Genomic DNA, 21,518 nt, shown 5'->3' with positions numbered 1-21,518 from the left:
GCCCGTGTCCCTCTGTGAATATAGGACAGGTGTATTTATGGTAATTTTTTTGTGGTTTTGGATAAACAAAACTTTATGGGAGTCAGCAAGGAGAGCATTTGGGATACTGCAGAGATAACAGGGGGGACGGTGAGGGTTCAACTCCTGATGTGTAGATCCAGAGAATCAGGGCGTTACTGAGCCCAGTGTGCAGTCTGCAGCTATTCATAACTGCAGGTGATAGGTGGCCAGTGTTTTCGTCCATCCATCTGTCAGATAAAATGTGTAGAAAGGAACTGCAGATGCTGATTTACACCGAAGATAGATCCAAAATGCTGGAGTAACTCAGCGGGACAGGAGGCATCTCTGGGGAGAAGGGATGGGTGGCGTTTCGGGTCGAGACTCTTTTGCAGACAAGAAGAAGGTCTGAAGAAGGGTCTCAACCCGTAACATCACCCATTCCTTCTCTCCAGAGATGATACCTGTCCCGCCGAGTTACTTCAGCATTTTGTGTCGAGCATGGGTCAGATAACCTGTCCTCAGACTCTAAGCGTCAACCATTCCACTAGGAGTTGCCTTCCAAGTTCCTCCCCCTCCGTCTCACTGTCTTTTCCTTCCACTCCTCCCCCTCGCCACAATCTCCCTCTCCATCTGTCCCTTCTCATTGGCGCTGATGCGATCTCTCGCTGTGTGCGGAGCGGGGCTGCGTGCGGATCAGAGGCGGCGAGAGCAGCGCGCTGTTTGTCCACAGCATCTTTGGTCCACAGCCACACACTCGCCCCGTCTCCAGTCCTCGTCTGGGCGGGCGAGAGGGGGGTCCGAGCGCCAACACCATGCTTCGTGCGTTAACAGCCTCCCTGCTATTCCTCGTCTGCGAAAGTAAGTCCAATCCTCCCTTTTCGTCTGTTCTGCGTCGGCATGAATTTAACTAGATCCGGGAGAAATCTTATCCCAGAAGAAACAGGGCTGGGAGCCGCAGGAGCAGAGCTCCGGGAATGGTTCCTTCCACTGGTTTATAGTTGTACAATTCACGCCGATCGTCATGTGTTATTTCTGGGCCGTTTTGCAGTGGCCATGATAGTTGTGCGGAATCTGTTCTGTCAGCTGTTCATTGCAGATGTGAGTGTTTGTTCCGAGCCCGGCTCCGCCGCTGAATGGTTTACACACTGGATCTTATTTAGCTGCACGCTGCCTGTTGTAGCAATCTTTGGCAGGCATATTCTTCATATTTCCCGACTGGCCATTTCAGTGAATTTCTAGAAAACGTGAAGACGTATAAATGCAAGGATGTTATAATTAGTCTGCAGACAATTCCTGACTCAAAGTACTGACAAAGCTCCTGCCCCTTCTACACTTCTTTAGTTCGGGTCATCGTGACCCCCCCCTGATACAGCAATACGACATTCGCATTTCAGTGTAGTTCAGTTTTCAGTTTAGTTTATGGTCTCGTGCACCGAGGTACAGTGAAAAGCTTTTTTGTTGCGTGCTCACATCCTGTCAGCAGAAAGACAGCCAACCAGTCAGCAGAAAGACAATTCATTCATTCAAGGGGCAAGGACATCGCTGTTGGAGCCACAATTTATTGCCCATTGCCCTTAATTGCGCTGGGACCGATGAGGCAGTGAAGGTGGAGGGTATGGCATTGACCGGCATGTAAGGACATTAGTTTAGTTTTAGTTTAGACATACAGCATGGGAACGTGCCCTTCAGCCCATCAAGTCCACACAGACCATCAATCACCCATGCAGGTAGACATCCTGCTGAGTTACTCCAGCATTTTGTGTCTAGCTTCGATTTAAACCAGCATCTGCAGTTCTTTCCTACACAATCATCCATGCAGATTATTCTATATTTTTCCACTTTCTCATCCACTCCCTACACACTAGGGGCAATTTACTGAGCTAAATTTACTGAGCTAAATTAACCTACAGACTCATACGTTTTGGGGATGCGGGAAGAAACCTAAGCACTCTGAGGTTTCCGACATGGACACAGGAAGAACGTACAAACTCCACGAAGACAGCACCTGAGGTCAGGATCTAACCGAATAGTGAAAGGCATGGATAGAGTGGATGTGGAGAGGATGTTTTCGACTAGTGAGGGAGTCTAGGAGCAGAGGTCGTAGCCTCAGAATTAAAGGCATTTCGTTGTCTCTGTACTGTACACTGACAATGACAATTAAAAATTGAATCTGAAAGGATATTCCTTTAGGAGAAGGAATTTATTTCGTCAGAGGGTGGTGAATCTATGGAATTCGTTGCCACAAAAGGCTGTGGAGGACTTCAATAAATATTTTTAAGGCAGAGATAAATAGATTCTTGATTAGTACGGGTGTCAGGGGTTATGGGGAGAAGGCAGGAGAATGAGGTTCAGAGGGAGTGAGGGTTCGCTCCCTCCAACAAGCAATCAAATCATTATCAAATTCTGCAGAAAAAAGCAGCAATTGGATTTGGATCAAAAGGAGAGACAACAATTGGGCTGCAAGATGAAGACAGGAGGGTATGGAATTGAGGGGGGTGAAACTGGGATGCCAGGTATCACTGTTGAGCCCTCCGGAGATGTTGTGGGCTTATCCATGAAACGTCAAAGAAGGAGGGTGCCCAACTGATGACCCCGATGACGTACCTACCCTACCTTTCACCACTCCAATTCCACTGCAAATAGCAAGAGTGCCGACTTATTACAGGGATTGAAACATCAAGTCCTATTAGCTCTAGTTAAGGCAGAGATAAATGGATTATTGATTAGTACGGGTGTCAGGGGTTATGGGGAGAAGGCAGGAGAATGGGGTTCAGAGGGAGATATAGATCAGCCATGTTTGATTGGCAGAGTAGACTTGATGGGCCGAATGGCCTAATTCTGCTCCTATCACATGACCTTATGAGGATGAAACTCAGGGCTCTTGCCCTGTAAAGTAATAGACGAACCTCATGAATGACAGTAGTTACTTTAACCCAGCCTTCTTTTAACATTTTACTTATTCTTTAAATAGAAATTGTTCAGCTATCAGGGTGGGATTTGATAATACATTTCCATCCATAGTCCAGAACTCAAATGGTTCATCCAGACCCTTTATCATAATTCAGTGCAGTATTTCCAGATGTTTGTTAACATTTTCATGTATAACTTCAGGAACACATTTATTTTTTTTTGTATGTAAAATGTTCACTTTTTTCCATAAGTTTAAGTACAAATTGCTCAAACATGCTCAGCTCTGTTTTTGGAGAAACATCCAGAAGTCACAGAATATTATTTTGTTTTCTGTTGTCAATCCAACCTAAAGCAGTTTGTTCTCTTGCCAAGTTTGTAAAATTTAAGGTTTATTTGGATGTCTGATTGAAATGAATCCAACCATTGATTTGTGTGTGGTTTAATGTGGTTTGGGTGGTTTAATGTGGGATATCAAAGCACCAGGGTGGAGGGGGTTATATGAACTGTTACTTTGAACATTAAAAATTCACATGAACGATGGAGCTGCTGAATGAAAACTGGTACATGAATTTAAGTGTATTTATACCTCTGGAGAAAATATTGACATCAGTAAAACGTAATGTGTGTTTTCCTCATACTACCCCAAGCCACATTTTAAATACTTTGACTTGATTCAAGTGGAAAAAAAGGTTCATTTCAGCATCTTAATTTTCATTCATTAAAATTTGAGGCACTTAACATCTTTAGAAGTAACAATGTTTTTAATTATGCAGTAATTTGCTTTCAGTTTTGTACAGACTTATTGACTATTGAACATGTTTCTAACTGTAAGGAAACAGTGTTTGACTGTAACTCAAAACAATTATGGTCAAATCTTCGAGACAAACACCTGGAACACTCTATGGTCTGAGTGTTGGTTGACAGTATAGCTGTCAGCTATTGCATTATCAGCGTGGTCACTGGTCAATGTGGAATCGATGGGCTAAATTATCTGTTTCCACATTGCATCTCTAAAGTCTAAAGTCATTGTGGTAAATCTCTTCTGCACTCACTCCAAAGCCTCCACATCCTTCCTGTAATGGGGTAGATCAGAATAGTATGCAGTACTCCAACTGTGGCCTACCTAATATCCTACAAAGGTACATGGTAACTTCTTGACGCTTTTGTTCATTCTACTTATGTTGCCACTTTCAAACAGTGATAAACTTGGAGCCCAAGATGACTCTGTACATTAATACTGTTAAGGGTCTTGTCATTAACTGTATGGTTACTTCTTACATTTGATCTCCCAAAGTGCAACACCTCACACATTAACTTGTTTCCCAATAAAGACCCAGTATGGTCTCACTTTGAGTTGGGCTATCCAAGTACTGTTTTAGGAAGCCCTTTTGGCTACACCTAACAAATGTTGCGTCTAAGCCTTTTTCACTAAGTAGCTCCCAGTCAATATTGTGGAAGTTAAAGTCACCAACTCCAACAACCCTATTGTTTTACTTCGGAGTCACGTGAGTGACTTCGTGAAGAACCCCGCTTCCACGCATGCGTGGCATATCGCAACACGTATTGCAACGAGTCACACAGCGGGGAACGGCGTTCCCCAAGCGGGAGATTTGAAAGTCGGGAACAGCAGGTAAGCGACTCTGCGTTCCTTTTTTCTACTTACTTTTAGGTGGCTGCGGAAAGCCGGCGGGGAGACCCGTGGAGGGCGAGCAGCCAGCAGCAGCAACAGCACGAGTTTCCCTGGGGGGGGGGGAACAACCTGAGCCCGACTTTGCTCCCGCACCGGCAAAATTCACCTCTCGGCCGGGCGGGAAGCAAAGTAAAAAAGGTCCCTATGCCAGTCTCAAACGAGACTGGCTTGGGAGCAGTCGGTAGCAGCCAGCACAGAGGCTGCGGGACAGACAGCTCGGACCAGCGGTACCGGGGCTCGAAAAGCTCAGCGAGTGCAGCGGCACTTATGGAGTCGGAACGGGACGTTCGGGCTGAAAACCTTCTTCACAAGGTAAGGGCCAGGGGATCCATAGGAACAGCCGGGGTTACCGGCTGCGGAACTGCCGCGAAGGACCAGGCCGTGAACACCGGGGTCGGTCCAAGCGGCTCGAACCCGACACAGGGAACGACGGTCACCGGCTGGAGAAGGAAAGTCGGGAACAGCAGGTAAGAGACCCTGCGTTTTCCTTCAACTTACCTTTCTAGGTGCAGACATGGACTAGGTCCATGTAAGGTGCAGAAGGCCGGCGGGAGAACCGCGGTGGAGCGGCAGCAGCAGCAGTAGCAGCAGCAGCGGCAGCGGCAGCAGCAGTGGCAGCCGGCAGCTGCAGGAGCACTAACAGCTGCAGGAGCACAGGCAGCTGCAGGAGCACAGACAGCGGCAGGAGCACAGGCAGCAGCAGTGGCAGCTGGCACTTCGTGAGGAGCTGGCAACGGCAGGAGCAGCATGGGCACATCGGTTCCCGGAGAGGGAAAAACACCTGTGCCCAACTTCGCTCCAGCATGGTGAGAAAGTTCATTTCTCGGCAGCAAAGGACTTTGCAGTTGACTGGCTGCAATCTACTACAAGGGACCAGTATGTGAGTACCAGGGTCGGTCCCAGCGGGGTTTTAGTTACAATAATCGCTTCTCGGTTTTTTTGGCTAAGATCAAATGTAGTATCTGTTCTTATCAGTTTAATATCTGATACACCCCTTATCTAGGGACTATATATTATATAAAAACTATAGTAGCTGTTATCATCAGTTTTAATGTCTTATATGTCCCTTATCTAAGGACCATATAAGTAGGAGTGCCCAGAATTGAGGGCATTAGAGTGGGGTTGACCGGCTGCAACGACCATAAGGGACCAGTACCGTCAGTACGGGGGTGGGTCCCAGGGGTCTTAGATAAAGGAGCAGCCAGGAGTGCTGAGAGCGTTGAAGCCAGGTTAAAGGAATAGATGGAAGCAGCTGTGCCAGTTATCCTCCACACCGGCCATATCCACTTCACGGAAGGAAGGACAAAACTGGAGAAGGAGGACCATGGAACAGCGGGCAGCCAGCAGCAGCCAGCGGCACTTGGATCAACCGTAGTGGGATCAGCTGTGCCCGATGTCGGCCCCGCACCGGCCAGATCCATGTGACCGAGCGGTAGGCTAGACACAAATCAAACAAGGTAGTGGACTCAGAAGGGTCCGACTTTGCATAAAACCGCCGGCAACCAGTGCCCGAGAGGGCTGGAGCGGGAAGAAGCGGTGTATGGAGCCTTGCTCCAACGTGATAAAACCACAGCAGTACCTCTTTGAGGGCTGCACAATGCTTCTACCCCATCAGAGGGGAGCACTGTGGGTCAGTTCTGGGTTGACTTGCAAGAGGGGTCCGCAGAACAAAAGACAAGTGGGCAGCAGTTAAGCCCCACATGGGTACCCCGTGTGGGACCCTAGAGATCTCTAACTCTATAAAAAAGAGTAGGCAGGACCCTGATGGGCCAGAGCCTGGTAATACAGCGTCCCATGATCCTAACACAGCAGGGACTCTGCTGGACATGGTGGCCGATTACTTTAGCCAAGTCAAACATGGGTAGACTTGGATCCAGGATGGCAATAGTATTACTATATGTCTGGCCACATACGCCAACAAGAAAAATTTACAAACACTGGCCAGACATCTGCCACCTGGCAACGGTGAGGCATTACAGGTGCCCAGTGTAATCCAATGCATTTGGCAGCATCAGGAACCAGGACCTCAAGATCCAGAGAACCTTCAAGGGATTGACGGAAGGCATCATAGCATACACCAGCACCCTGGACTAAACGTAGGTAACCAAAGACCATCAAGACGCACTAGATCTGTTTAATAATATGCAATATGACCTGAACTACACGTGGAAGGCGGCCATTCAGCCAGCACTAGGACCCCAAAAATGCTACCATTTGCAAATAAAGAACCGTGTGTGGACTAAGCTAAGACACTGGGGCTCATCAAGGCCAGCGCAAGGGCCTATTTTGGAGCATGATACCAGCCACAGGCAAGGCCATAAAAAATGTGGCTCATACCAGTAGCAGTGTCAGAAATCAATATAACCTGCAGGATCCGTTTTAGGGTATGGCCAGGGCGGCCACCCTGGAAGATGCGGAAGCCTCAACCTCCCACACAACCCCGAACAAGAAATATTAAACCAGAACCTTATTTTCAAAAAAAAAAAAAAAACCAAGGAAATAACAAAACCACCGGTAACCATGGAGGTAGGTGGGTGGGGTTTCTTCTGTTAAATAGGGACCTACGAGGGTAGGGGAGGTTGCAACACTATAGTTATGTATGGTATATAATCACTACAGATTCATATAATCTCAGCAGTATTCAGGGTTATCTGATAGGGTTTTTCTCATCCCATTAACCACAGTACATCATACACCAGAAGGGCATTTTGTCCTTACATAAACCAAACAATCTAAAACCCACATGGTGCTACAAGAATTGTACACAAAAGATGGGATTGAACATATTTATTAAAAATAAGATAGAGTAGGGTTGCAGGATTATCATTGATTTTAACCCTAAACACATTTGTTCTAGATATTCATTTTAGGATGGATGCTCTTATTATTCATAAAGACTTGGTGTCAGTTGCGGGTTTCTATATGGCAGGCATTGACTCAATAGAGGAACTTTGGCAATATAGAGCTTACAAAAGGGGCAATCATTAGCCCCAATATTATGTACTAAAATTCGTAAACCAGCTTGGCATTGTTATGTAAATAAGCCATAGGGTGAGGTTTTCCCCCGTTCGGACCCATCATTGGGGTACTAGGGAAAATTCAACCACACTCGGCATCTGGAATTTTCAGAGTACCCGACTGACCTTCTCAATCATGGTATTTCAGTCTTACAGGGGATGGTGTTAGAACCATGTTCCCTATGAACATTGCCAAAAAATTATTGATTTATCCAGTGACTGGAGGCAGTCATCCATGCCATAACACTTTGGATTTATTGATTTGTAGAGTCTAACAGACCCACTACACTGTCAGACAGGACGATGAATCTCATCTCATCTGCACTAAGACTGTCAACACGGAAGCAGTACCTTGGACACATCAAGAAATGGGGCATATACTGCTTGGACAACAATCTCGACCAAAAGGCCAAGAACATTCTGGCCGTATTGGAATTTTAACAAGCCTCCATTAGGATAATCGATGGAGCTACAGTGCCATCAATAGTGCCCCAAGTGCACTCTCCAATTACCTATCACAAGGATCGGAACGGCACGCGGTGGGAACGCACCCCTGGTAAGCTAACCAGGTACTCCGAAATCTGGGACATGGGTGTCGTTTTCTCAACATGCTGAGGAGCTTGTAGCTCATAACAGCGTTGTCACCTCAGTAACAGACCAGGAAGATGGTTATGCTCATGGTGTTATTTACCGCACAACAAGTCCAGCCATTAAGCAAACTGAGCCTGGACTCCCTGATCATCTCACCGAGAAACTGGTGTTGTCATACAGGATTTAATAAAAGAAAACAGATCGGGTTCCTCGGGTCTAGGGTTTGATTTTATGGTACACCCATATGGCAAACGACTGTGTATAACAAGACACATCTAACAATACATAGCATATACTCAGAACATTCGAGGTCAGAGTATGGAGTTGTTTATCTCTTACAAGAAACTGCATGATAGGGTCACGACTCAAACTATTTCAAGGTGGCTCAAATAGGTCCTAAAAATGGCAGGAATAGACACTGATGTTTCAACTCTCATTCCACCAGGACTGCAGCAACCTCCGCAGCAATATTATACAGGTACCCACAGACCAAATCCTCAGAATGGCAGGAGGGTCATTTTAAAAAAGGGTTTTTCCACAGGTTGTATAATAAACCAGTTAATTTGGAGCCATCATTGTATTAAGAAAACATTTTAGGTTCAACAAAATAATTTGGCCGATAGGTTACAGGGTTATGATTCTCAAATTTTAAAAAATGTTATATATTTTTTTTCGTTATACCACACAACTCTTTGTATAATTGTGTTTTAAAACTACTAATGATGCTCTCTCCCAATACCCAAGGCAGTTGTGAAGCATGGACTCGTTCCACGGCATGAGGTCACAGAGCTTTGAAATCTTCACGAAGTCACTCACGTGACTCCGAAGTAAAATAGTAAGATTAAACGAGAACTTACCAGTTTGAAGTTTGATCTGTATTTTATGAGGAGTTACGATGAGGGATTTCGTGCCCTCCGCTCCCACCCTCTTATGATCATATCAAAAACTGGTATCTCTTTGATAATCTTACTATGTTAGATCATTATAGGTTTCTGTGACCTCACACCGCTGCTTTGAAGAATGACACGCATGCGTGGAAGCGGGGTTCTTCACGAAATCCCTCATCGTAACTCCTCATAAAATACAGATCAAACTTCAAACTGGTAAGTTCTCGTTTAATCTTACTATTTTGCATCTTTCGGTAACCTTTCTACACATCTGTTCCTGTGGTAATCTGCCCACATATCTGTTTGTGTGCTTGTAATAATAGAGAGTGAACTTCTGCAATAATCCATTGGACAGACACAGCCAAATATGTTGAAATCTTAATGAAGTGCTATGTAAACATGAGAGACATCAAAACATTTCTGCCTTAGCTTATAAGTGTTCTCCATACTGATCTCACTGTCTCACTGTCCTTCATGGTAGAAAAGAGGATATAGAATATTGGCCATTTGTCGAACTCCACCGCTAGGCTGTGGGCCGAGGTACTTTTTCGTTTAAGTTCATGACCCAAATCACATAACTACCTGAATTTAAAAAATATTATACCTGAAACTAGTCAAGAACAAAACCTGCACATATTTTTAAAATATGAGAAAAACCTCCAATTTTCTGAGTAGTTATTGTCCAATCAATGCTCGTTTGACATTGCGTCTGACGCCAATTGACCAATCACGCGCTTGGTTTCTTGGTAGCAAGGCAGCGAGCACTTTGGGATCATGGCTGCCTCCTAATTACATCAAAACAATGGCAAGGTTTGGAAGGAATAAAGGTAATGCTAACCCTGCTGATAAATATGTTTTACAATTGATTTATCTTTGTAAAGTTATGATGTGAACTGTTAAATAAAAATGATAAATCAAAATGTAGAGCTAGGGTTAGGATTAGGGTCAGTCATTCAGTCGGTCATTCAGTCGGCCAGTTGGTCGGTCAGTCGATCGGTCAGTCAGTCAGTCGGTTGATCGGGCTGTCGGCCGGCTGGTGGATGCTGCGAGGTGTCGATCGAGCTGTCGGTAGGCAGGTGGATGCTGCAAGGGGTCAGTTGGGCTGTCAGTAGGCCGGTGAGTGCTGCGAGGGGTCGGTCGGGTTGTCGGCCGGCCTGTCTTGCAGCGAGCGAGCAGGCGGACCGACGGAGCTGGCGCTATGGGAGTGCTGAAGGTGACCCGGGCGGCGTGCAGGGCAGTGCTGCTACTCACCATCATCAGCATGATGATCCATAAGGGCATGCTGGCCGAGGAATACACGCTGAGCAGCCACACCTACGGAGCCCGCAGCCGGTCCCAAAGCAGCTCCAGCTTCAGCTCCAGCCGTGGGCAGCTCTGGAAGGGGGGATGCGAGTTAGGGTTAGGGTTTGGCATTTTCCTCATGGTGGAAGATGCCTTAGCCTTTCCCCAGCCTGGCACTGCCCCAGTCTCACTATGGCCGTGACCCCCACTCTACCTACTGGCAGTCAGTGGGGTTCAGTAAACGGGGGAAAGCACTGGATCTGCCCTCACCCATTAATTAGGTGGATTTCAGGAGCCGGTGAAACCCGGGACCTCTGTGGCAGTCTCACTCAACATGCACACTCACAATTATATTCATTGTATTATTTTTATATAATATAATTATATATAATTACAGTCATATTCACGTCATGGTTAATATACAATAATATGGTTTAAATAGACTGCCGCAGGGAATTAGGCTCCCCATGGAGTAGATTAGATATGCCATTTATTGTCACTATACATGTACAGTGAAACTGAAAGCTGCTCGTACTCAGTGCATACATACAATTTAGCACAAAAAACAAGAAACAGAAAAAAAACAAAAAAAAAACAGAAGGGAGATGGGGGGGGGGGACATATATACATATATCATATATACATATATACAGATGGAAGTCCGTATTGGGCGGTGTAGTCAGTGCATGTGTGAATTTGAATTTATGGTAGATATAATTCTCGGAAAGCAACTATTCCTGAGTCTGTTTGTCCTGGATTTGATGCACCTATAGCGCCTTCCAGAGGGCAGCAGGTCGAACAGTCCAAACGCAGGATGGGAGCTGTCTTTGATGATCTTCTTTGCCCTGCTAAGGCAGCGGGAGGTGTAGATGTCCATCAGGGAGTAATATGAGTATTGAACACTAGATGGCGCTTACTTTTTTGATCTCATTTTCTAATTATCTTAATTGATTAATGTGCAATTTTTGGCAATGACGAGTTATGACTTCCTTCTCAATCATATTTTATCTAAATCTGTGCAAAATTTCAAGTAGTTCCCAAAAAGTTAAATTCTGGACACATTTTCGATGCTTGGCCCACAGCCTATGCTGACATTTGAATCGATTAGTCTCATTGGGTAGAATGTAGGAAAGGGAGCAAAAAGATAGACAATACAAGACTTATTCCCCAACAGTGACGAAATCACAGAAAGCCGATATGTAGGTGGGCAGATTAGGAAGGTAAATGGGATGACAGCTTTTATTACAAGATTCAAGATAGATTTAATTGTCACATGTGCCTGATGGCACAGTGAAACGAATTGCCATACAGCCATACAATAAAAATCAACAGGACACAACACACTATAGGGTTTGACATAAAACATCCCCACACAGCAGAATCAAAGTTCCCCACTGTGTGGGAAGGCACCAAAGTCAGAGTCAGTCTCTTCCTCCACTATTCCCCGTGGTCAGGGCCTCCCCGTGCCCTCCGCAGTTGCCGCTACGGGCGGCCCGATGTCCAGGACTGCTCGCCGGGGTGTTGTAAGTCCGATGTCGGGGCTGCGGGACGTCCTCAGCGGCGTGGACACCAGAGTTGGCCCCCTCCTACTGGAGTCGGCGGCTTCCAAAGTCCGCAGGCCGCGCCGGGTGGAGACTGCTGCTGGAGACCCTCTGCAAGGTGTCCCAGGACTCCACGATGACGGTCAGCGCCGCCCGCGTTGGAAGCTCTCCGCACCAGAGCAACACCTTCGATGTTGGAGCAACGGCCCAACGCTCTAGAGCTCCAACGGCGACCCAGGTAGGCATCGCCCGCTCCGCGGTGACTCCAGCGCTGCGCTGTAGCAGCCCTGGTCCGGTCCCCGGCAGGAAAGGCCGCTCCGATCCAGCTGGTAGGCCGCGAGGTGGGGGGCGAGGACGCGACTCGGAGAAATAGTCGCATCCCCGCCAGGAAGAGACTTAGAAACAGTTTCCCGCTTACCCTGCCCCCCTCCCCCACATAGAAAAGTAAAAGTTTCCCCCAACACAACACTTTGTACTAACTAAAAATAATAAAAAAGACAGAAATAACAGACAGGCTGTAGGCAGAGGCTGCTGCCAGTGCAGCACCCCTAGTGGAATTTGAGTATAGGATTAATGATGTTTCACAACAATTACACAGAGCCTTGATGAGACCATACCTGGCATATTACGTACAGTTTTGACCTCATATTCTAAAAAAGGACATGCAATACTTGCTATGAAGATAATGTAGTGAAGCTTCATCAGAATATTTCCTGTATAGCAAGTTTATAAAATGAGAAATATTGAGGAGAGCAGATTTCTAATTCACTAGAGTTTACTGGAATAAGGTGATGTAATTGAAGCATAACAAATTCTGATATAGTTATGACGAGGATGTTTCCGTCAACTACAAGGTCCAGAACTGGAGGTCAAAGTATTGGAATTCAGGGAAAGCTGATACAGTAGGTCTGAAAAGAAGAGACAAATCACTGGTATTAAAATCCCAAAGGACTGTAAAGGTTCAATCATTGAGTTCAGACAAAACGAAGATCAATAGATTTCTCGTTATTCAAGGAATCATAGGATGCGAGGATAGAGTGGGAAAAGGATGTTTAAAGTAAACTGTGCACAAATGGCAGGACATGTTCGAATGCCCTGTCCCTCTTTCTAAGGCACAATGGTTTGTTAATAAGTGTAAGGTTACCACCCTAAGTATGACTCCTTCTCTCAGTAGAATGAGAAGCCGACACTCAGAACATTAGGTACTCAGTACCCTTATACTTGTTGAGCACTATAAACCAAAAATAAATAAATACACAGAATTATGACAGTACAATGTAAAATAGAAAGAGGAATATACATTTTGGCCCTTTGTGCTAGGTCCTTCATTCAATTAAATCCAGGTTGATCTTATAGCGAAACAACAGTTTCTTGCACTAATCCTGCATTCCTTTACACTCTTACTGCCTTCAAACATGTCCATCTCTGTCTTGATTATAGTAACTGAGCCTCTATAGCCACCGCAATGCATGTAGAGCTGCTCCTTCAGAGCTCCACTGACCTGGTTGAGTGGTGTCCAACACAACCTCTCACTCAACATTAATAAAACTGAGGAACTAATTGGTGACTTCTGAAAGGGGTATTTTTAAGGCAGAGATAGATAGATTCTTGATTAGTATGGGTGTCAGGGGTTATGGGGAGAAGGCAGGAGAATGAGGATGAGAGGGAAAGATAGATCAGGCACGATTGAATGACGGAGTAGACTTGATTGGCCAAATGGGCTAATTCTCCTCCTCTCACCTATGAGACCACGCACCATTTTTCATTGTTGTGTTGGCTCCACAGAGAGGTAGCAGCTTCAAATTCCTGGGTGTTCATATCATGGATGACCTATCCTGGGTCCAGCTTAGAGATGTAATCGTGAGAAAAGCACACCAGTACCTCTACTTTCTTAGATGCTTAAAGAGATTTGGCATGTTATTGAATAACCCAACAAAATCCGCTGTAGAACGTATCCTGACGAGTTGCGTGATGGCTTAATGAAGCAATTACAGTATAAACAAGGTCCCCGTCATCCACGATACGATCCCTTCTCACTGCTCCCATGGGGAATGAGGCACAGAAACCTGGAGTCATGCACCACCCGGTTCAGGAACGGCTACTTTCCTACAGCCACCAGTTTCTTGAAACAAGCTGCACAACCCAAAACCTACAAAAACGAAAAGATGTCATGCATCGCCTCCTGCACTACCATAGATTTGCTCTCTTCAATTGTGTTTTGTACCAAAGCCTTGTTTTTGCAATCCTTTTCTTTGTAATGTCTTATAAAATATCTATGTCATTCATGTATAATTTATGTTTTTGTGTGTTGTCTGAATGTATTCCTGTAATGCTGCCAAGCAAGATTTTCATTATAGCTGTACCTCAACGTATTTGTGCATGTGACGATAAACACGGCGACTTCACTCTTCTCTGTCTTGAACAACCACTGACTTCATTCCCATGGGAAATAATCTTTGCAAACACCACAACTTTCTCTACTTTATTCACCTGCAGCATCAGTAAGGTGGGTTAGCATTGGTTTCAGATAAGTCTTAAAACAGACATCTGAAATTGACTGACATCCATTACAAACCCACTGACTCCCATAGCTATCTAGACTACACATCTTCCCACCTGCCTCCTGTAAAGACTCTATCCCCTACTCCCAATTCCTCCGTCTATGCTGATTCTGCACCCAGGATGAGGTTTTGCATACCAGGTCATCAGAGATGTCCTCATTCTTTAGGGAACAGAGGTTCCCCTCTTCCATTATAGATGATGCTCTCACTAGGGTCTCCTCAATATCCCACAGATCCGCTCTTGCTCCCCCTCTCCCCATTCGTAATAAGGACAGAGTCCCCATTGTCTTCACCTTCCACCTCATCAACCATCGCATACAGCATATCATCCTCCAACATTTTTGCCACCTCCAACGGGATCCCACTACAGGCCACATCTTCTCATCTCCACCCCTTTCGGCTTTCCGCAGAGACTGTCCCCTCTGCAACTCCCTGGTCCACTGGTCCCTTCTCACCCAAACTACCCCCTCCCCAGGTACTTTCTCCTGCAACCGCAGGAGATGCAACACCTGCCTCTTTCCCCCCTTGACTCCATCCAAGGACCCCAACAGTCTTTTCAGGTGAGGCAGAGGTTCACTTGCACCTCCTCCAACCTCATCTACTCTATCCGCTTTTCCAGGTGTTAACTCCTGCATATCGGCGAGACCAAACGCAGGCTCGGCGATTGTTTTGCTGAACACCTCCCCTCAGTCCGCCTTAACCTACCTAATCTCCGGGTTGCTCAGCACCTTAACCCCCTCCCATTCCCAATATGATCTTTCTGTCCTGGGCCTCCTCCATTGTCAGAGTGAGGCCCAGCGCAAATTGGAGGAACAGCACTTCATATTTCACTTGGGTAGCTTACACCCAGCGGTATAAACATTGACTGCTCTAGCTTCAAATAACCCTTGCTTTCCCTCCCTCTCCATCCCCACCCCCATCCCAGTTCTCCCACCAGTCGTACTGTCTCCGACTACATTTTATCTCTGTCCTGCCCACTCCACTGACATCAGTCTGAAGAAGGGTCTCAACACGAAAGGTCACCCATTCCTTCTCTCCGGAGATGCTGCCTGATCCGGCTGAGTTGCTCCAGCATTTTGTGTCTACCTTTGATTTAAACCAGCATCTGCAGTTCTTTCCTACCCAGCCTTGAAAGGATCCAGGGTTATGGAAATATCCCTGGGTCACTAACTCTTGTGCTGGGAGTTGTTTGCATGAATCCAATGATATAATTAAGTTTTAGAATGGTGAAGATGAATCTCTACTGAAGATTGTAATTGTAGTCTGATTCAGGTGCAACATGGGATATTTTAGCATGAGGGAGTGTACTGGTTAGGGTGTGATTGGGACATCAAAGTTGAAAAAGATGTCAGCATGTTGAGAAGCCAGTTGTAACCTCTGGGATCCAAGCTTTATGAAAAATCATGTTTGAGTTTAGTTTATTGCCACGTGTACAGAGGTACAGTGAACATCTTTTGTTGCGTGCTAACCAGTCAGCGGAATGACAATACATGATTACATTCGAGCAACCCACAGTGTACAAATACATGATAAAGGGAATAATGGGAATAATGTTTAGTGCTAAATCAAATATAGTCTAAGGGTCTAAAATGCGGTAGATTGTAGTTCAGGACGGCTCTCCAGTTGTTGGTAGGATGGTTCTGTTGCCTGACACAGATGGGAGGAAACTAAAGGACGCTAAAAATCACATTGTATGGTAAGTCCTTTAAAAGAGAGGGGGGGGGGGGGGGGGGGGGGAGGGGGAGACTGGGGGCAGACGGAGTGGAGACAACTTTTAAGAAGAGATATACGGTTGTGAAGCTCGGCGGACATTAACATTACTGGTCAGTATCCTTGGTTCTGAAAACTACTGCTTACGTTTTTTTCCCCCCAATGAGTCAATGAAATTCACCGGTCAGCACCGGCTACAACCTACGAGAACCTTTGATCTCCTGGCAACACACTAGGACATCCTGGCGACACAACTACGGCATAGAATTCTCGTTACTCTCCATGGCGGTGTAAATTGTTCGTTCTTAGCTTCCCCCCAGCCTAGTTTCAGTCAAAAACCAGTGAATCAAGCACTTGCGCTACTAATCTTTATTTTGACAAAACACAATTACACTTCTAGTACTATACCTAACCACCATGGGTTCGAACCTCGTATCTGTCTGATCAAGCCCTCTAGGCCTCGCTCAAACAGAGACACTCCAGAAGGTCACGCAGTCCCAAGCACTTTTCCAGAAGGTTGATGCAGGACATCGTGGCAGCGGACTTTTATAGGTCCCTGGATCTCAAGGGGCTGAATCACATTGGGGTCTCTTTACAATCCAATTACAGATATCGATTAACCCCGTACACGACAGGCATCTCCCTAACCCAATAATACAGTGGCTAATACATTGTATTCAAACAGTGTTTCTCAGAGGAAGCGAAGCTCGCAACATTTATACTGATATGCAAGAAAACCAGACAAGGCTCAATACCTCATCCAATCAACATTCAGCAACATAAAGCTTTGCAACATTATTTACAATTATTTACAAGGTGTATGTCTGGTTTGCAGTCATCCAATCCATTCTGTGCATTTTGCACCTAATTACCAGGGTCAGCAGATGTTCCCATTCTCTTCCTGCAGCTTAGATCTGAGCTCGAGACAAATTGGCACCACTGCAGCTTGTCCCATTTCCACAGAGAGCACTTTCAAATTGACCAAATGGCCCAGCAGCCCAGAAGACTATACTCAATTTTAGTCCTAGCTTCTTCAATCTGGCCAGGATTAACATGTTGAAAAATTTAAAAACATAAAGCCCATATAAATTTACATACCATATTATTTGTACACAAAAGCAATTCTTCTCTTTGTTTGCAGCTAAAATATCCATAACTTTTTCATAGAAATTAGCAGTGGGACTTTGCTCCATCTGAGTAAATCTTTCCTTTTCAATAGAAATTAAAGCAAGTGATGAAAGCCGTTAATTGGACATTCTATTCCTGGTGAAGGTTTTAATTATTTTCAAAGCTGAAAATGATATCTCAACAAAAACTGCTGTAGCAGAAATTGTTAATATTAATTGTAGCAGCTTCATGGCTTCAGGGAACGTTTGTTCCAGTCCATTTTGAAATATAAAAACAAGTAAATCTTTAAATGATTTATCCCAAAACACTTGTGCATTATAAATTCCAGCTAGATCCGCTTTCAGTCTTATGACATCAAAGAAGTTACCGTAGTTTCTTTCCAAACTTTCCATTGACTCCTGATCAATTTGACAAGCAAGTTCTTGAAACTTGTTTCCATCAAGGAAGGAAATGAATTGTAAATTTTTGAAGTCTCTGTATCTTGCTTCCATATGCTTCAATATTTCAACCAATATCAGATCAAATATTCATGCTTCTTTAATTGGACGTTTTGAATGAGATTTTGAGTCAGTCAGGTAACTTTCCTTGCAATATTCTTTAAACTTTTCATGAATGTCATCAAAATATTGGTGCAGATCCTTAAGCGAATGTATTGTTTCATTGATTCTTTCAATGCAATAAGGAATATCTATCTTTTTAGTTTGCAAAATGTTGTAGAGAGTGTCAGTTTTATTGAATATTTCATTATAAACCATAAGAGGAAAGTATGTAGAATCTTTTGTTAGCCAAGCATAAAACCCATTGCTCCTCACCAAAGTTTCAGGATCCCACAATAAAGGATTGCTGTTAATGCTGTCAAAAAATTTACAGAGGTCTCCATGATATTGCAAAATTGTTTGAATTTGCTTTGAGTATGAAGTCCATTTGGTTGGTGCTGCCTTTGGAATGCGTTTCTGCACTATTTCATCAAGAAATTGTGTTTGTTTTGTAGAATGACTAAAAAATGAGGCAAAAGCGTCAATGGTCTTGAAAAGGCCGGTACATTCAGGTATGAATTTAGCTGACTGAGACAGAACAAGATTCAACTTATGAGCATAGCAGTGGGTAAATAAAGCTGACGGTGCCTTTTATCTTACTTTAGCTTGAACACCAATTAAGTTTGATGCCATTACCATTGCTCCATCGTATGTCAGTGCCACAAGTTTCTCAGCACAAGTATATTTGTGTAAGTTATTGAATATGCATTCTGTTACACTAGTAGCAGTTCTGTCCTTAAGTTTGTCAAAGCCTATAAATGCTTCTTTAATTTCAGAGTCCAATACATACCAGAATACTGTAGAGCATTGGGCTGTATTTGAAATATATATATAACATGGATTCATCCACTTCTATGGCAATGAATAGGGCTTTTGCGATCTCTTCTTTAATATTATTTCTACAACTGTGCCTACTGCTTCAATCAAGTCATTTTGTATCTTGTTAGAAATGCCAGAAAAAATGGATGAACTCTGTAAATGATGCCGATTTTTCATCAAATTTTGCTGTATATTTCAGTAACTCAATATAGTTTCCATGATTTAGCGATTCTTTGTTTTCATTATCACCGCGAAAAGAAAGTTCTTGGCTGATCAAAAAGCAAGTAGTACATATTAACTTATTTAGTATCTCTCTGTTCTCCTTAACTTTTTCAATTATGAATATCGATGCTAAGTTGCTTCTGCTTATCTATGAGCAAGTCGATCCGTGTAGACCCAAATGTCTTCAATGCTATTTGGCTTTCATAATGCGCAGCAGATCTCTCGTGCTTGTTTAAACCATTAGGCAAGTTATTTAAATCACTGTATCCACCTGCTACCCATACAGTTCCACTAGATACAGAAAATAACAGGCACGGGAAACAAAACAATCTATGTGTTGAAATACAACCACATAGCCACTCTTTCCTGTTGTACCAAGCTGTTTTAAATGTTCTAATTGTTTTTGTTCCTTTGCGCTGTTGAAGTTCTTTAAGGTCCGGCGTTGGTCTGCCATTTTTAATTATTTTGGTCTTTTCCTTGTAAGTTTGCTTCGAGAAACTCTTCAGGTAATCACTATCCATCTTTGAAAATCCCGCCAAGAAACGTGCGCATGCGCATGCGCAGTGCGCAACGCAGCACATGCACGCAATCCACAGTGTAAAGGCAGAATTTCAGCTGCCTTTACAGACCATTCCTACTGATGGCTTGAAGCAGCATCGACAGCAAGTGAGTAGCACATACTTCCGCATTTAAAACGTACTGCTGATGAAAGGCACGGGAGAATTATGCCTCCCTAAGAGATCGATCTCTTAGGGGGGTATATTTATCCCGTGCCTTTACTATTTATGACCATTTTATATATGGTTTAGATATATTTTATACTAGACTAAGTGGGACCCGTTGGGTCCCATGTTCACATGGGAGGGCTGGTCCCCCGACGCAATATTCCACCTCTCCACCGATTCCAATATTGGTGGCCAGTGAGGGGGGGGGGGGGGGCTTTCTGGAGTGCTGGTATGGGTTCTTGGGGTGGCAGCTCAGTCCCTCAAGCCTGATCTGCTGGTAGCTCACTCACGGCTAGTGGGCTGGCAGTTGACTCATGACTATTCCTTGAAATTCCATTTCAAGCAGGGTGCAAGTCCACCAAATTCACATCCATGTTCCTACCATTTCAAGCAGGGTTCAAAGCCACCAAATTCAAGTGCAGTTTCTTACCACTATGAGCAGGGTGCAAGGCCACCGAATTCAAACTCAGTTTCCAACCACTTCAAGCAGGGTGCAAGGCCACCAAATTTGTGCAGTTTCATACCACTTCAAGCTGGATCCAAGGCCACCAAATACAAGTGCAGTTTCATACCACTTTCTGCAGGGTGCAAGGCCACCAAATTCAGTGCAGTTTTATTCCACTTCAAGCAGGGTCCAAGGCCACCAAATTCAAATGCAGCTTCATACCATTTCATGCAGGGTGAAACCACCATAAAACCACACAAAACATCAAACTCACAGTTCAGTAGACATTCAGTGTGTTCAGTTGATTCACAGCCCAGACAGAGTCATGACCTCTCCCTTTTATTTTTCATTGATGGGAAGAATTCTCTGCACCTGCTCAGCGGACTGGGGACTGAGTAAGATGGCCAAAAATCACAGCCGTAAGTGTAGCGTTTTATCTAAAATCAATATACAGTGCAAACAGGAAGTGCATTTGCAGAAGTGCCTTTTAACTTCAAGCTAAAAAGCACCCAAGCCGCCATTTGCAGTAAATAGTGCCTTTCAACTTCATGCCACCATTTGCAGTAAGTAGCGCCCTTCAACTTCAAGCCAAAGCACCCACGCCACCATTTGCAGTAAGTAGTGCCTTTCAACTTCAAGCCAAAGCACCCAAACAACCATTTGCAGGCAGTGCCTTTTTACTTCAAACAAACCATATTTTCAAGCCACATTAAGGGTGCACACAGTTGTGTAGACATTTGTTCTGTGTTATTCAGAGCTCAGAGAGACGTGACCCTTGGCTTCATCCATCTTGCAGAGACTGAGTGAGGCACACCACTTCCTGGTTTTATAATCCCGCCCCCTCAACCTCAAGCCAAAGCACCCAAGCCACCATTTGCAGTAAGTAGTGCCTTTCAACTTCATGCCACCATTTGCATTAAGTAGTGCCTTTCAACCTCAAGCCAAAGCACCCAAGCCACCATTTGCAGTAAGTAGTGCCTTTCAACTTCATGCAGCCACCATTTGCAGTAAGTAGTGGCTTTCAACTTCAAGCCAAAGCACCCAAGCAACCATTTGCAGTAAGTAGTGCCTTTCAACCTCAAGCCAAAGCACCCAAGCCACCATTTGCAGTAAGTAGTGCCTTTCAACTTTAAGCAAAGCACCCAAGCCACCATTTGCAGTAAGTAGTGCCTTTCAACTTCATGCCACCATTTGCAGTAAGTAGTGCCTTTCAACTTCAAGCCAAAGCATCCAAGCAACCATTTGCAGGCAGCGCCTTTTTACTTAAAACAAACCATATTTTCATTTTCAATTCAATTGTGTAGACATTTGTTCAATGTTATTCAGAGCTCAGAGAGACGTGACCCTTGGCTTCATCCATCTTGCAGAGAGTGAGTAAGGCACACCACTTCCTTGTTTTATAGTCCCTCCCCCTCCCTCCAGCAGGGGCAGCAGAGAGAATGGTGAATTTTTTAA

General features: G+C 44.6%; 1 protein-coding gene and 1 pseudogene across 1 annotated transcript in view; both read left to right on the top strand.

The window, feature by feature from the left end:
* The first annotated feature begins 632 nt into the window (after positions 1 to 632).
* The window catches only part of chrnb5a (cholinergic receptor, nicotinic, beta 5a), a 38,645-nt gene continuing 17,759 nt past the window's right edge, over positions 633 to 21,518 (top strand). The window contains exon 1 of the mRNA XM_055632395.1: positions 633 to 858. Coding sequence (XP_055488370.1) covers positions 813 to 858 — 46 coding nt within the window. The 5' untranslated portion in view covers positions 633 to 812. The remainder of the gene's footprint in view (positions 859 to 21,518) is intronic.
* LOC129695953 (U2 spliceosomal RNA) lies at positions 5,523 to 5,629 on the top strand (annotated as a pseudogene).

This window comes from Leucoraja erinacea, chromosome 3 (genome assembly GCF_028641065.1).
Source record: "Leucoraja erinacea ecotype New England chromosome 3, Leri_hhj_1, whole genome shotgun sequence".
In the NCBI taxonomy this organism is placed as follows: domain Eukaryota; kingdom Metazoa; phylum Chordata; class Chondrichthyes; order Rajiformes; family Rajidae; genus Leucoraja; species Leucoraja erinaceus.
The sequence above is the reverse complement of the archived record's forward strand: the minus strand, read 5'-3'. Positions and strand labels throughout refer to the sequence as shown.